Below are 16,757 nucleotides of genomic sequence, written 5' to 3'. Positions count from 1 at the left end.
CCGAGGTGGCCATAGATAAACAACAAGAAGCCACAGTAATGGGCGTATGTGAGCCGGATGTTTGTAAGTGTAGTACATGAACTACCTGTTTGCTAGCAAAGTTACCGGAGGCACCAGAATCAATCACGACTTTCACTGGACTAGACTCCAACGAGCCGCTACGAGAGCGGGCCCCAGACTTAGGGGAGCCCCACCGAGAAAGTGAGGTTGAAAGCGTTTGAAATACAGTGTCGTGCGGAGAAATACATAGCTGAGGTGGGATGGAAACGAGGGCTGCTTTAATTAGAAGAGGCGCTGCTTCGACAAACCTGGGAGAAATGTCCTTTTTTCCCCACAGTTTTAACACTCAGCTTCAAGAGCCGGGCAAGCAGATCGGCAGCAATGCATTGCACCACCGCAGAAATAACACGACTTTGCCCGGGGGCGATTGGTACGTCGAGCAGTGGCCAGAGGAACATCGTGGTGCAACTGTGGAGATGAACTGCCGGCGGCGATTTCAAAGGGTACCGAAGCAACTAATGAATTTTTACTCATAAATAGAGAATGTTGCTGTGATTTGGCAAGATTTCCAGCGCCTTGGGCGGCTTTAAGTAGGTTCAAATCTTCAATGTCTAAAAGACGCTGCCTACGTCGTCTTTGTATTGTTCAACAGTCACAGAAGTAAAGGTGCAATCTTTGGCAAGAGTTTTCAGTTCGTGTAGATGTTCAGATATAGATTTATCGGAATTTTGAATGCGACTCGATCACAAGTAGATATCTAGCAAATACGTTGTTCTCCTTTTTACGTATATTCGCTTTAGTACCACGACGATGTCTTTGAAAAAATCATCATCTTCTACATAAGAAAAAGCATCAGGCGATAGACAGTTTATAATTCGTTTCTTGTGAGCGGCTGTAACGGTGTTATCGCCTTCAGAGAAATATGGTCATTGTTATCGGTAACGCTGCGAGGCCAATGCGTAAAGTGTCTGCCAGCATTAGGAGCTTCAAGTTCTATCGTTGTTTAAATTGCACTAATTAACTACATAAACGTAATAATGTTTATTAGCTTTAAACAACAGATATCGACACTATAAGTCTTGTATTGTGAAATAAAAGTTAACACAAAATGTAAAGTAAACGCGAAAACTACAACTGAGGAAAGCAACAAGAAAACGAGAGAATTAAACTACGCGAGAATGCAAATATCCCTTAAGGCAAAGAGTGAGAAAAATACAGAGCGGAGCCCACGAGCGTAAAGTGCTCAGTAGCTCGCTGTTTACGTGTTCTGCATTTCGTTTCGCGTTTTTGTGGTGAAAAAAAGCAGCAGTCTGTTGAAAAAGAGGGAATTCAAATTCCCAAATTCAAATTCGGTTCTAACTGTTAGCTATTTAGGACTAAATGTAATCCACCAATTCACAGTAAAATTTGTTATTATGACTGTGTGATATTTAAAAATAGTAAGCATTGACAAAGAGGTAATGAAAACTGTCACGTTTTCCTATGAACGGTTCCTATATACACTGATGCTGAACAAATCAGATTTTCAAAATTTTATTTAAATGTTTAGCATGAAAGGGATAAAAACGGTTGCCCTCACAGGTCCGGCTTTTTTCACAACCACATGTCTTAAAACCAAACTTGCAATGCAAAAAGTTGTAGTTGTGTACTGTAGTCCTTCAAAATCAGGAATAACTGTACAGTATCTAGTGTCAGTCTCCATATATAACAAGAACACACATTAGTTGAAATGTAATTTTATTATTGTACGTTTAAAGAAAGTACATGTCAAAACTGTTGCTTAGGCGATCCGCTTTTCAAACAAGGGCGCTATACTGACCTTAATAAAAAAATCGCATTTATGGAAACTGTATGGAATGGAACTCACTATCTAAGTTTGCGTAACAAACGTGTTAACTGTTTTATGAAGGGTAGTCCTCGTTTGTTCAACTGCACAGTGACATGAGTTAGGGCGTTCAATGGCCCATTTGTTGTCTCATTGCCCACCTTTACTTCTACCAACTTCAGCATGCTTCCCCAAACCGCAGCAAAAGCATGCTGCGTGTTTCTAAGATCACCAACACGCCAGATAAAGCTTCCAGATGCAACCAATGATTTTCGCTTGGTGCCGTCGAAACCCACTGGCTGTATGTTTTTGTCGCCCTGGTTCAATTTGCTGCGAAGGATGCCCGAAATATATACATCCTCTAAGATCTAGAGTCTAGATGAAAGCCGCTGCGGTTGGTCTTTTCTGACATCAGGAAGATTTTGTCGAGAAGCGGAAATGTAAGAGCTGTCATCCCTCCGTGACAAAAAGTTGGATAGTTCGGCTTTGAGTAAGTCTCATAAGATACAACGTATTTTTCGCTGGTACTGTCTGTTTGGTTTGTCCTGGAGAAACAAATAATCACTTACATGCCGAAACAACCGTTTTCCAAGGCAAAATATTACAGATCCTATTTGTACTATGCATATTTGTCACTGATTTATCCATTTGGCCCAACGAACAGGAGACAAAAACCGTAACACGCAAGGTAACCATAGTTGTTCATAGCACATCCAGTGATTTACGAGGACCTATTGCTGAAATTCATGTTGCTGAAAGCTAAAAGTTTATATTTGTTGTAAGCTAATGCTATGCAATAAGCGTCTTAGTGCGTACAAAACATCGTTTCGTCGGTTATGCTGTGGTTCAACCCACAGCTATGAAAATTTTACTACAGAACCTTGACAGGTTTTCTGGTGTACTTATTCAAGCTAGAAAATGCTTTATGGTTGTCTCTGACAAACATAACGGCGCAGGCTTGGCTTACTGTGATTAATACAGGCAACACATTGTACCTTTTTTCTATCTAGCCACCGCAATATGGGTAAAAGTGATTTAAAATTATCCTAACCTTATCGGTTTTGCATGATCATTATATGCTAGACCAGGGGTTCTTAACCAGGGGTACGTGTACCCCTTGGGGGTACGAAGCAGTAAAGCAGGGGGTACGACATGCAGGGTGAAATCATACCGTATTTAGGCATATTTGTAAAGAATGTGTAACAAGTTACTTTGTTATATGTCTAAAACGGGTTGGTTTTGTACAACTTACAATACTGTTTTAATGCATGCATCCAGCACGCAAGTTATAAATACCTATTATTACAATTATGTTAATTCCTATTATTACCATTTTATTAACTTCCGTCAGCCATTTTAGACAAGGGGTACGAGAAAATTTAATGAAAGCTCAAAGGTTACGAGCGCTAAAAAGGTTAAGAAACACTGTGCTAGACCGCACAAAATACTGTTGTTTTTCGTCAAAGTCACTTGATTATTGTAAAAGTAGTCGTGAACTGCGACGATGTTCACCACGCAGTCGTCATCGACAAAGACATACCTAATGGTGAAATGTTTTGCGGGCTTATGTGGTTCAACATTGCGACTGAAGTTCTCGCGTAGCGATGTAAGTTAAAATCTCCCTTGTGCCGCTTTGGCATTACCAATTCGATCTCCTTTGATCTGTGAAAATATCAAAAGAAAAGTAATAACCTTAAAATGAAGTCAATTCCCATGTTGATACAATGGTAGTGATTTGGTAACACTACATAGAGTTCAAAAACGTTATTAAAACGACAACAATGTATAAAATGACCCAGTAGTTACCTACGCTGACTGATATGTGTTTTACTTTAATAAACAGGGTAAACTCATGTTTTTACGTTGTTGTAAGAGGTGGAAAGGTACAATACCATGGGCATGCAATTAGGTTTCAGAACAGTATTTAGCCATTCTTCGTAAACCACAATGTAAAAAGTATTAACGTGTAAAAAGTAATAATACCTTAAACTTAATAGGTGGCAAAATATAAGAGGCCTCAAGTTTTTTGTGTGAGACATGTGTTGCGCCTTCCTTGTGTAGGCCCTAAGCCGTCGAATTGGAATAGATAGAGCTATGAAATATTCATATGTTTTACCTTAGGCCCGAGAAGCGAAGCGGTAAATCCAGCAACATGTTCGTCCCACTCTTTTCTGAGTCGATCAATATATTTATTTGTATAATATTTGTCGCTACAAGTACATTAAAGAACATAGTTTGTTTGGAAACAACCAATCTGGTTACAATGCAAACAGTTGCTGGTCAATGCATTTCTGGTTTCGCAAATGGGCTGGATGGTTTTCAATTTAAAGCACACACCGGAATGCTTTGAAAAGCACATCTTTTTTGTTGTTAAATTTGGTATTAAACGTAAATCGCCGTCTATGAGATGTTAATTTCACCCTGTGTCTGTCTCCATATGAAAACATAACCAGGAGTTCGGGTCACTATAATAAAAGTTGGCAGATCACCGCTCTACACCAAAGGAGTATCCACCGCAAATCTATTATGTTTTGATTTAAATATTCACCTTTGGGTCATATATGAAGCTTTCAGACAGGGCAGAATGTACAGCACTGAGCACCATGAAAAAAATACAAGAAATACAAAAAATCCCATATAACACGAAATCCACTTCATGTCTTGTTTACAATCATCGCTCTTCTTTTTTCTGCATCTTTAATATCATTTGCACACCAACACAAAAAAGCCTTTCTGGCAAAAAGTTATAATGTTTTGGCTTGCAACCTGAAAGCGTCCTGCAAATACTCTAACTGACTAATTTGTTCCGAATTTTGACTTTGTTGTGTGATGTGTGCTTAAAACCAGTTGGTTACCAGCTGCTTTCAAAACATGGACTGCTTAATCATTTATGATGGCTACTTACTTCAGATATTAGTAACACCTGACAAGCATCGACTATGTAAGTCTATCAGTCCTATGAGCACAGCGCATAGAGCAGGGGTGGGCAAACTTTTCAGTGCAAGGGCCGCATTCAAAGGTTTTTAATCTTATGGGGCCGCATAGTATTTTACCAACGGCCGCCAGTGGCTTGCTTGTTTTTTGTTTTAAAATAACTTGTGTAAAGAATGAGGTTTATATCACATATATATATATATACCATTTTAAGTCGCCTAATGCTCAGATTGATAATTTCTAACTTGGTTCATTAGTTTAGCTGAATGGAGCTAACTGTTTATGACGTCATAAACTGTATTGTGACGATTGCGCTGCCTGTTTTTCGCATTGTTTGCACACAATAAGCACATAAAAAGCCTGGCGCATATGGTCACTAGGCTGGTAATCTTTTTTCCAGTCTCACGAAATCTGTTTTTAGCAGTTTGAAAATCAAAATATTAGGCAAAATAGTTTTAGTTACGTCACGGCCGCCAGTACATGTATTTTAACATACATGGCCACGACCGCACAAACTCGTCTCCGCGGCCGCCTGTCGCCTTACGGCCGCACGTTGTGTACCCCTGATTTAGCCCAAAATATTAACATAGTATATTTTCAGCTAAGTGCAAATACGTTTGTTGTCACTTTAATGATTGTACACACATTGGTTGAAACGCTACAATTGAAATTGTTTTAAAAAATAAACAAGCATTTGTTTCAACATAGGCTACACCACGTTTTTTGTTAATAAATTCCTTGCGCTAACAATTAACAATGCGAGCCGCTTTTAGTAGCCGTGTTTAATGTTCGTTTGCAAAGAACTGCAACGACCTATAAACTTGATCCAAAGTGACCAAAGTGTTGGCGTCAACATTGCAAAGTGGGCTGTATTTGAAAACGTAAACCGCTTTTACTTTATCGAACAAAGAAATTGTTTCAAATGAATATTTGCATAATAACGTGGCAGAAACAACAGGCTAAAGCACGTATCTGTGTTTAGGCGTGTCGCATCCCCGGTATTTTTAAAACTCTACGCCTGTGCTTATAATTCTATTCAGCGTTGCTCGGTAACTTTCTCTTTATAGTTTGCGAACATTTGGCGGGCCGCACAAACTCCTTTGCCGGGCCGTAGTTTGCCCACCCCTGGCATAGAGCAACGTTGTAATAAACTTGGTCACATCACGAACAAATATATCAACTCGACAAAAGTGTAAAGAATAGGTTACAAACTAACATCAATTGTAACCAATCCAACTTCAGTTCGGAATTCAACCGCAATTAGTAGACGAAACAGCTGGTATTTACTTCCCAGACTGGACTACTTAAACATTTTAACTAGTGCTTGTTGTACAGTTCAAGCTAGAGTGGTGCCGGTAGGCCACCTGACTAAGCTATAACATGCCATCACATGGTAGATTTGATATCAGGTACTGCCTGTACTTTAGAAAGTACTTTAAGAGACCGTGAATTAACTTTATGACCTAATTTACAATTTTACTGTTACGTTTCGGGTAAAACAGTAACTGTTGCTGGGTATTTTCAGACAAAGTGTTTGCCGTACATAAATGAGCATAAAACTATTAAACAAAACCACGATATTTTATCTTCATCTACAAACCATTAGCTTAGCACAAACATAGTTAAGCCCATAAAGGTAACTGTAGTGCTTGAAATCACACTTCACTAACTAAAGGGCGTTCTTTTCGTCATACTTCACACTTCTCGGTGGAGTGGAGCGATTGTTTTGTCACTGTTGAAACATAACTGGAAATGTGACTTTCCGATATACTTCCATTTTATATATTGTATACGATATTTACCAATTTACTATACACATCATTTGATCTACATATATGATTGTTTTTGCAAGCAAAAACTAATGGGTCCCCACACACGCGTTTGTGCGGATTTACGGTAAACAAACGTCCTGGTTATTTTTAGATTCTTAAGAAAAAACTTAACCAACTTTAGCAATAACCCAGCTTTGAAAGTTTTGTCCGTATTTATTTTGCATCATTATTGTCATATAATTACAAAAAAACAGTAAATAAAAACGGGAAAAAAACGTTTAATTTAATCTCATGCTTTGACCTTGATATTGTCGTTCAAGGTCAGTTTTTAAACACAATTTTCCAAAACTGAAAATGTGCTTGATAACTTAATAAAACGACATAGCATAGCTGCCAAAAACAGCTGATTTCTAATCACCGACACGACTGTCAAGCTGAGCACTCCCGCTGCATTCACCCGCCTTAATCGTAAACAAGTGAATTACTACCTTGAGAGTTGAGACTTCTATCTGACTGACAATGTACACATATTATGGGCTGTAAAAGTAACTCTTTGGCCGATTAAGGCAAAATTTTAAATACTGAATGAATAACCTTGTGCAAACAATCGTTTAACATTTCAGCACATTAGGGTTGTATTTTTGGCCAACTTATTATTTTGGGGTTCAACTTATTATTATTTTTTTAAGTGGCCGGGTCTGTTGCATTCGAAGCATCTGCGCTCACCCGAATGTACTGGACTGTACCGTAATTGTTCGTTCGTCCTCTTCAGCGTTGATATTTCTACTTCCATGGCGCAAATGGTCCTAGTCAGTTCGTCAGTTCTCTGCAAGGTCCGAAATTCCATAGCTTCGAGCTTTTTAAGAATCATCCCCATATCCGGAGTATTTGCTTCCACCGCAGCTACTTCAATAACAGGAGAGCTGGTATGATCAATAACCATTTGAGCCGCACTCGCGAAATCGCGCGAGTATTTGATAAGAGATGGAATTGAGTTGGCCAAGCAACGGTCGTGTAAACCTTGCAACAAAGTCACATACAACATCTCGTTCCTTAATGCGGCATCGGAACCAGTGATGGGGAGACTCGAGTCACCTTTTCAAAAGACTCGACTTGACTCGAGTCTTAGTTGTGAAAAGACTCGACTTGACTTGGACTCGTCTTAGTAGAGACTCGACTCGGACTCGGACGGAAATTTCTTATAACTTAATAGATAACCTGTTCAGTTGGCTTCAACCAAACAACAGCAGCAATTTACTGTGCGATGCGCAGTTATTTTTGCTTAATTTTAACGTACGAAGTCGCTGCTACATTTTGCTAAACTTTCTTACGCTGACATTAAGCGTTGTACTAATTGCTTGGGTTTTAGGGTAATCGAATGCAGTACATGCCAAGGCCAAGTATTCGCTTTTAAGCGCTTATATTACTGAACAAACGCTCTAGTGCAGTGGTTCTTAACCTTTTTTCCTTGCTGCACCACTTTCAAATCACCAACCAATTTTCGCACCCCCTTTCATATCACTAACCAATTTTCGCACCCCCTTCTGTAATTGCTTAAATATAATAGACCTAACCAACCTTAATGATTCAGCATCCCCGCACCCCCTAGGAACAGTTCTCGCACCCCTTGGGGGTGCGTGCACCCCAGGTTAAGAACCCCTGCTCTAGTGCATGCAGTAAAATATGAATTTTCGGTTTTCAAAAACTCCTATGAACAGGTTAACGTTCTTTTCCACACTGTTTAATAAGTGTCAATTAACAGGTTTTATTAAAGTTAACCCTACTCTAAGAAAGGGACGTTAATAGGATTTGTTCATTGTAATGAAGCGGTGTCCGTTTTAAGTTAAAAAGGGCGCGATGGACCATTCAAATAGATTAACTATGTTTTTTCAAAAACTTTTTGTGACTTGCCTTGACTCGAACTGCTAATGACTTGACTCGACTTGAGACTCGAACCGCTAATGACTCGACTCGACTTGAGACTCGAACCCCTTCTGACTCGACTTGACTTGGGACTCGAACCCCTACTGACTTGACTTTACTTGAGACTCGACTGATGGGACTCGTTACCCAACCCTGATCGGAACCGTTGCGGTAGGCGATGTCTCCTAAAGCACGGAGTGCGTAAACAAACTCGCGACTGGATTCACCCGGCAGTTGCACGCGCCCAATCAGTTCATCCCTGCGGCGCTCAGCGTGTTGCCCACTGTCCTTGTGGCGCAAATCGCGTTCCTTCAACACTTCGTACTCGATCTCGACTTCATACAGGTTGCAGTCCTTGTCTTGCAGGGCCCATTTTAGGTCATTATTTATGGCCGAAAGCAACAAATGCCACTTTACTTGATCAGAGGCCTTAACGCTGGAGCAGTAGGACTCAAAGACGATAAAATACTGGGCTAGATCGTCTCCAGGCCTCAGTGTTGGAGGTTGCATCATAAGGTGGAATAAAATGTAAAATGTATAAAAATGGAATAAAATGTAAAAACCTAATCAGATACAATAAAAAAAACAGTCTTCCTAGCGATACACGTGGGTCGTGGTGGCAGGGTCCTGGCGTGCTCGCCAATTTGTTACCGAATTGTTTTGACAGCCCGGAATTGGGTCTAGCGATTTCGGGTGGTGGTATTATCTTTGCCAAATAAGTCCCAAAAGCCCTGCCAATCTGATCTATTTTCCAAACGCTTCATAGACTTGAACACAATTTCAATGGTCAATAATCGGAATTTTTCGGATCGGTTCGGATAATTTCGGATGGGATGTCTAATGAAATTCGGATACTGCGTGATGTACACACACATTTTTAAAGGGAAATAAGAGGAGGAATTTGAGCAGAAGTAGTTTTATGAACTATCTTGATTTTTATTGTCTATTTCCTTTTTATTTTATTTTGCTCTTTGCGAAAATCATGGGCACTTCACTAAAAGTTTCGTGCACTTATTTCTTGATCTGTAATAAAGCAATGTCTGAAGACCAAACCACAACGACGTTTTAGGCGCTGAGCCAAAACCCACTAAATGATACCCAACTTTTTATTGCAGCTTAAATGGCACAGTGCGTTAGTGGTGCTTGGAAAGGTACTTTTTATTTTAGGTGGACACAAATTTAGAATGTAAAATAATGCAAAGAAAAAAAATACATGCCAGAAAAGAAACTCAGTGCTAAACGACGTTTAGACATTTACACCCCGACTTTTAGACATTTAATCGCTAGGCCAATGCTAAAAAGCCAAAATTGAACATAAACCTATTTACCACTGTATAACTTGGTTACTCATGCCCACACCTGAATGAAGAAAGGCCATATTAAATTTTGAGAGTTTTATTGCAAAAGTCGAGAAAACTTGCGGCTGTTTGTGAGACGGAACGTATAGAGTTAAAAAGAAATGGGTTTTCAGCCATAACATACATAATTTTAATAAAAAACAAACACAGGTTCATATTTAAACAACGAAATATGTTGTTAAAAGTGACCTAAATGCCAAAATGTGTCTCATTACCTACACGAAGAGGCTCCAAAATCAGAACAGGGTTTAAAAATATCTTGCGGTAAAAAGTCAATAAACGAGTACAGCAAAAATCCTACTAGTGCAAAGCTATCACACAAATGGCGGGCGAATAATCACATATAACTGCACTTCTCAAAAACAGGTATTTTACCTGATGGAACACCCGACAAGCGAAAGCATATAAAATCGATGTACAATATAATTAACAACGAACAATAGGCATAGCAGCGTAAATATGTGTGTCAAAATGTACTGTATTGGGTGTAACTTAGTCTATTATGTGTAAGCAAGCACCGCAAATTTCGTTTTGCAAATTTTAGGGCAGCACACGACTTGCAGTCTTAAGTATCAGAATCAGAGTTGCAAACGGGCATGAAACTGAAGCCCGAATCCGAATCGTTTTTGAGAAGCCCGTTTAGGCCCGAAAGTTTGATTGACAGGCCTATATATTGAAGCCTTAGGAAAGACCAAGACAACAAACACAATAGACAATGGCCTTGAACAAGATGTTTTACGGCTGACATTAGGTCAGGTCCAGCAACTGGCTACGTAGCAAGTTAAATTCATTTAAAAAAATACTGACACAGAGTGTGAAGTCAGGTCCAAATCAAGCCCGTTTATTTATGAAACCTGAGCCCAAACCCGGCCTGACTTACAACTATGGTTAGAATATTTTATATTAACAGTGAGAATTTATCTAAAATTTCTTCAGTTGCCAGACAAAACTTTATAAAAGCCAAAGTTGTCGTTAAAGAACTTACCAATTCCGACACGAGACGGTATGGAGATGTGAGGACGCGCGTTGGCGTGAAAATATTTAGAACTCGGCCAGAAACCAGTAAAACTCGTATTGTTTACTTTAACTGTCATAAGGTTAAAGACGACACGCCAAGCGAAGTCAAAATTTTTTTTAATTTTGGTCCCGTAGCCGACATGCCACATAAACGGGCCCAAATAAAGCGGAACATGTCTGTGGGCACTCTCGAGGTACGTCCTTCGAATAGTGGCATTTCCTTTGCCCAGGCGGCTTCTCAAAATACCGTTGATGTAAACGTCTTCGAGATGAAAATCGCCGCGCTCGGTAATTTCTGCTTGCCGGTAGATGTCGCGCAAGTGCGCTCGAGGCATCACGCTGAGTCCGCCGTGACAGAAGGGCGGGAAAGCGTCGAGTGGGTAGATCAATTTGGACACGCTGTATTTGGTGCTTCCTCTATAGCGAAACAGTTGTAATGCAAAAAAGCCGGGAGATTAAGTAGACAGAGCTACATTTTTTTACAGTTATTTAGTCCACCTAATGGTATCAAAACCATTCTAACGGTGTAACCATGATCATGAAAAAAAAATCCCATTTAAAATTGATTGGAGCAAGCCGTTTAATTCAAATCGGGAACGTAAATTCGTATTTAAGGGTTATAGGGTAAGTGAGTATATAAAACAAGCAACAGTAAAAAAACAGCTAATACAGTCACTAATTTTTACTCAGCTCTCACCGTACAGGCCTTTCGTATTCGTTGTAGCGAAAACCACAATGAACCGCAGGTTCGGCTTCAAACTGCTTCTGATTGGACAAGAAGTAATCGTATATTAAAGCCAGGTTAATTACACAATCATCGTCAGTTAAAGCATAGAAATTGCTGGTAACTTTAGGATTGTAGTAGACCCATTGGTACCCCGATAACACTTTATCGGCAAGATCCCTATAACCGTCTGAAACGTCGCTCTGCAAAATGTCGCCGAACTTTTCGCTTTCCGCCTGAACAGAAGCTTGGCTGGGTTCGTCTGGACAAATTCCGATTAGAAAAACGACAGCAAATCTGCAAAACAAGAAAACTGGTATTTTTGTTGTTGTTTTGTCGCCGAAAGACGATTTGAATTAGTTTATGAAACCACAGCCTTTTTGTTGCAATCTCGATTAGAGCAAATCTATAGAATGAGTAAAACGAAAACACGATTTAAATAGCACCGAAATCAACATTGCAGCACAAGAATGCGAATCATGTAACTAAAACGCAAGGTGCGAAATGTGTACAACACAGGCCTCGAAATGCATAATACTTAACACTTTCCGTTTGCTTCAACGGTTTTTCCTACTCGGAATTGGCGAAATTAAAGGCACAGGTTGAATTTAATCATAGTGAATGGGAATTAGATCAGTGCTCTTCTATCTTTTTAGTGGCACAGAACCCTCAAGGTATTTGCCAAACTTTGCGGAAACTCCATAAAATTATTTTAATGAATGTAATATAGGTAGGCTACATCAAAGATTTTTTTCACCTAAAATACTCCGAGCACATAATAAAAGTTGTCTATCAAGACTGTGTTTTTTACGTCACAATTGATCAATGGTGTAACCAACGTTATATTATAACTAGTACAGGCAAGCATTGCTGTTCACAACAATGATATTATGAATCATGCATATTTGAATTGCTATACACCAAACCGCTGCAAACCCCTGTCCTCAAAGTTCACTAAACCCTAGTGTTCCGCTGAACCCCGTGTAAAAAGCCCTAAACTAGATGCTTTTTAAATATAATAAACATCAATGCAAATCAACCCTGAAGTCATCCCTGAAACCCACAGAGCTAAGATCACAATGCAAAACAACTATCCTGCTAAAGAAGCCACTGTTTGGCATCAAACTTATGTGATTAGGTCAACTATCATTTCCACTTTTTTGAAAATCTTTTTTGAAAAGAGGTTTCCATAACGCACCCTCAGCACATAATTAAATTTGACTACAATAAAACCCTTCACTGAAACGCACTATGTTTTACGGATTTATTGTCGCATTTCGCTCAGATGGTAGAGAGGCTGGGGTTATGAAATCACAATCGATCAATGTTGCAATCATGACCCTACAGCAGAACGTAGGTAGAAGGTTGAGTAGCGTTACTGTTTGCAACAACAGTATCGCTTCTATTTGAATTGTCACAACAATCCTTAGGGAGCTTAGAACCCCACTGAGTGTTGCATGGAACCAACTTAGAAGAGTCCTACTTCAAACTCATTTTAACTGCATTGGTACTGATCACTATAGTAAAAAGCGCTATGGTAATCCTACCAAACAACATCATAGCTTACGTAACAATAAATCCCTATTATACATGTCAGGAAATTGTTGTCTGCCATATATTTCAAATCGCGTTGTTCCATGGACTTGTTTAGAAAATGCACTTACAATTTTGTTTCTATCTCAATTAAGTTCAGGCACGTATAGGAGTTATCGTGGAACGCTATTTAAAAAATCGAACAGTTCGTGAAACACTGAGTTATGTTATGGAAGCTTTGCTTTGATGTGTGAGGAAAGTACAACCGCACATGGAATTTAGTTGTGCGACTTTGTTGTTGTTCACATTGTAAATATACGTACCGTTTTCCGTTCACCTCAGTGACCGCTCCCCATGTGTTTCGGACACAGTTGCGCCTCTTCTCAAACAAACACGACGATTTTACGAGAAAAATCACAAAGTAACTGGAGTTGGTGTTCTCTATTTGTTCTGGCCTGTAAAAAAGTGCGGGTGATAATAAAAAATATTTTGCTTGTTTCGGGTTTGACCCGTCGTCCTAATATTTTTACACATTGAAACAAACAAAACAATGCTATTCACCAGATTGAGTTAGCCGTAAAAATGTGATTTAAATACGACTGATCGTTGTTTACAACAATTGTTCTGCAAGTATGATATACGCTTTCCTATAAATGCTGCTAACTGGTTTCACTAAAAACGTGAAGGGTCTTAAATTCTATCTTTTCACATTAAAGCCACAACGCACATAATCGCACTATATAACCGGTAATCACCGCACTGCTAAATTATGTAACTTGAGCGTTTGGTTTCAAAGAAACGGAAGCAACAGTTTCACCACGCAATGAACTGAAGAAGAAAAAAATTCTAAAGTCAGTGAACCATCAATCGTTTTCTTGGGACCATGGTCTTACATAATGGTGAAATGTTTTGCGGGCTTATGTGATTCAACATTGCGACTGAAGTGCTCTGGCAGCGATGTGAAGTTGAAACCCTTGTATCGGTTTGGCATTACCAAATCGATTTCCCATGATCTGTAAAAGTATCGAAAGAAATTAATAAATTTAAAATGAAATCAATTCCCATAGCAACGGTACTGGTTCTTGAACACTACATAAAGTTCTAAAATGTTATTAAAACGACATCACAATATAAAACGACATAGTAATTACCTGTGCTGAATGATATGTGTTGCTTTTTGTCATAACTCAGTTTTCTTTCAAGTTAACGTGTGAAAAGTAAAAATACCCTTAACAACGTGAACAGCAAGCTTACGAAATGTATACGCCTTAAGCTTTTTGTGTGAGGCTTGTGTTGCGCCTTCCTATTTTTAAGGGGTTCAACCCCCAGGACACTCCCGGGGACGAATCCCGATCAGGGTTTTTATGTCTGTACATGGGTCAGGCGCGCCGGCCCATTCGCCCAAGTTCCTGCCCTTGTTGCGCCTTCCTTGAGTAGGCCCTTTAGCCGCCAAATTGAAAGAGCGCTATGAAATATTTATGCGTTTTACCTTAGGCCTGAGTTGCGACGAGGTAACTCCAGCAGCATGTTGGTCTTATTCTTTTCTGACTCGATCAAATGTTTCTTACTGCTAGTACAATAAAGAAAAGAGTTTATTTAGAAACAACCAATCTTATTACAATGCAACAGTTACTGGTAAATAATTTTCCGGGTTTGCAAAATGGGCTGGATGCTTTCCCATTGTTAGCGCACACCCGGAAAAGATTTGAAAAGCACGCAGCAGTTAAATATGCTGGCAATGTAAACCGCCGTCTATGAGATGTCAATTTCAACACCAATATGCCTTTCTGGTAAAAAGTTTACAATTTGTTTGGTTGCGAACTGAAATCTCCCTGCAAATGCACTAAGGGACTATTTGTTCTCAGTTTTGTCTTTGTTGTGTGCATTGTTGTGACAAAGAATCCTAGTTCAAATATTATCGAGAAGGTCAAAGCAGCCGAATTGCAACTTGCAGTTAGTATGACTTGCCATTGCCATTAGTTCAGTAGACCACCTATACCACCTTGGTAGCTCATGATCATGGCAGCACTCTTGGAAAAATAAAGATTCATAGAATAGGGTTGCCATATTTTATGATACACAATCCCTGACAAAGTTTATCTCGGTTCCGTTAACCCAGTTTTTCACACACTTTTTCGTTATTTTCTCTAAACGGTCCCTTTGCCATTATTTCGAGGGCTCGCGGTGCGTAAGCCTGAATGTGTATTTTAGAAAAAACGAAAGTTGATTACAGGAATTACAACAATGATCCAATCTGACATCACAGACAAGACAAAAAACATTACGATTGTGCGCGAACAATTGCATTTTTGTTAGTTGTTATGCAATAAAGCCTATTGTTTAGCAATCGAGATGGTCGTTTCTCTCTTTCACTTTGATTTAAACTTATTCAGTGGCACAAAGTGACGCCAAATAAGAATATAGAACTACTCCCACCTTTTTCCGGTTCCCGCAAAATGCCCTAAAGGACCGCGGACCCCAGTTTGAGAACGTTAACCTTTGTTGGGATCTAAACACTTCTATTCCGGAATAAATTTAGAATAATCGGAAGTCACGCGGACGGCGACACTAGAAAACGTTAGATACGATACTCTGAACCTTGTCAAATAACTTTCTGCGTAGGCTTCTGTTTAGTTAAGTTTATTAGGCTAAGCTCACTACTCTTACTATCCTTGATACAATAAGCACTTATATCAGGGGTCGCCAACCTTTGCCACTCCAAAAACCATTCGGATCAATTTCACATAGAAAACAAACAAACAATGCGAGCCACAAAGACCTTTTCAAATTTAAAATAAAATGCCCCTGTAAAAACGTTTTTATGTCTCACGACATTCGACTTTTTGTTGTTCGTTCCTTGCATATTAGGTAGCCTACACAGTTAAAGCAAATAAAATTTCCCGTTCCCACGTAGCATCGAATGCTGTGTTTTCTTAAGACGCGGATTTTTATTTGTGTATTTAACGCGTATTGTCAGACAACTAGTAACAAACAGGTATTGTTACGCGCGCAAACACACTACAAAACGAGACAGTAACCTTGTACGTTAACCTTCTCGCCTATAGTTTGCCGCTTTACGTTTATAGAAGCGGTTGTAGCTAACTACTAGAAACTTTCTCCGTTGTTACATTAATTTCATAGTATATGTATTTTTTTCTTAAAGACCTGACTTTTAATTACCTTTTAACATTTCTCCCTTATGCAGATTTAAACACTAAATTCCCTGACAGGTCAGGGAAAATCCTGACATATGGCAACCCTATCATAGAAGTAAATGCCCATGTCTAGTTTAAAATCTCATGTCGCCTTGCTTGAAAAGCGAAGTTGTTAAAGACCTTCGTGATAAAAAGTTAGCACTAATTACTGATGAATCAGCTGACGTTACAACACAAAAACATTTGTGTGTTTTAGTTGTTTGAAGACTTTAACGTGCATGAGTCGACTTTCTTTCATGTAAAGCATCCGATCATTCTTCCTTGGGACCACTGGTTTACAGACCTGGTGATCATACAGTAGCATAACGAAGTTGGTCATGCTGGAAATGTCCCTTAGACCAGTGGTCTTCAACCTTTTTTAATAACGACCCCAATTTAAAAGAAAATGAAATCAACATTTACATGCGACCCCATTTTTTTCAAAGGGAGTATATGCCGAAACTGAAACTATTTTCA

The 16,757-nt window shown here is 39.2% G+C and overlaps 2 protein-coding genes across 2 annotated transcripts; both read right to left on the bottom strand.

The window, feature by feature from the left end:
- Positions 1-1,247: 1,247 nt before the first annotated feature.
- Positions 1,248-4,914, bottom strand: LOC145239173 (uncharacterized). Its single transcript, XM_080102463.1, has 3 exons — positions 3,942-4,914; positions 3,366-3,487; positions 1,248-2,370 (listed from the first exon to the last, which is right to left on the bottom strand). The coding sequence occupies exons 1-3, from the start codon at positions 4,055-4,057 to the stop codon at positions 2,276-2,278; spliced, it is 333 nt and encodes a 110-aa protein (XP_079958589.1). The 5' UTR covers positions 4,058-4,914; the 3' UTR covers positions 1,248-2,275.
- A 4,633-nt stretch (positions 4,915-9,547) lies between these two features.
- On the bottom strand, positions 9,548-14,971 carry LOC145239317 (beta-1,3-galactosyltransferase 5-like). Its single transcript, XM_080102626.1, has 5 exons — positions 14,576-14,971; positions 13,980-14,099; positions 13,410-13,541; positions 11,527-11,850; positions 9,548-11,246 (listed from the first exon to the last, which is right to left on the bottom strand). The coding sequence occupies exons 1-5, from the start codon at positions 14,611-14,613 to the stop codon at positions 10,745-10,747; spliced, it is 1,116 nt and encodes a 371-aa protein (XP_079958752.1). The 5' UTR covers positions 14,614-14,971; the 3' UTR covers positions 9,548-10,744.
- Between the last annotated feature and the right edge of the window lie 1,786 nt (positions 14,972-16,757).

This window comes from Phallusia mammillata, chromosome 7, assembly GCF_965637545.1.
Source record: "Phallusia mammillata chromosome 7, kaPhaMamm4.hap1.1, whole genome shotgun sequence".
Lineage (NCBI taxonomy): Eukaryota > Metazoa > Chordata > Ascidiacea > Phlebobranchia > Ascidiidae > Phallusia > Phallusia mammillata.
Note: the sequence above shows the minus strand (reverse complement) of the source record. Positions and strands in the feature narration are given on the sequence as shown.

Bases quoted from the DNA above. Each gene is read 5' to 3' on its own strand.
- LOC145239317 (XM_080102626.1), bottom strand. From the start codon at position 14,613: ATGCTGCTGGAGTTACCTCGTCGCAACTCAGGCCTAAG. The intron at 14,100-14,575 runs GTAAAACGCATA...ATACTTTTACAG, and splicing joins CGTCGCAACTCAGGCCTAAG to ATCATGGGAAATCGATTTGG. The intron at 13,542-13,979 runs GTAAGACCATGG...ACTTTTTTACAG, and splicing joins GCAAAACATTTCACCATTAT to GCCAGAACAAATAGAGAACA.
- LOC145239173 (XM_080102463.1), bottom strand. From the start codon at position 4,057: ATGTTCTTTAATGTACTTGTAGCGACAAATATTATACAAATAAATATA. The intron at 3,488-3,941 runs GTAAAACATATG...ATATTTTCACAG, and splicing joins CTTCGCTTCTCGGGCCTAAG to ATCAAAGGAGATCGAATTGG. The intron at 2,371-3,365 runs GTATGTCTTTGT...TTGTTTCTCCAG, and splicing joins GCAAAACATTTCACCATTAG to GACAAACCAAACAGACAGTA.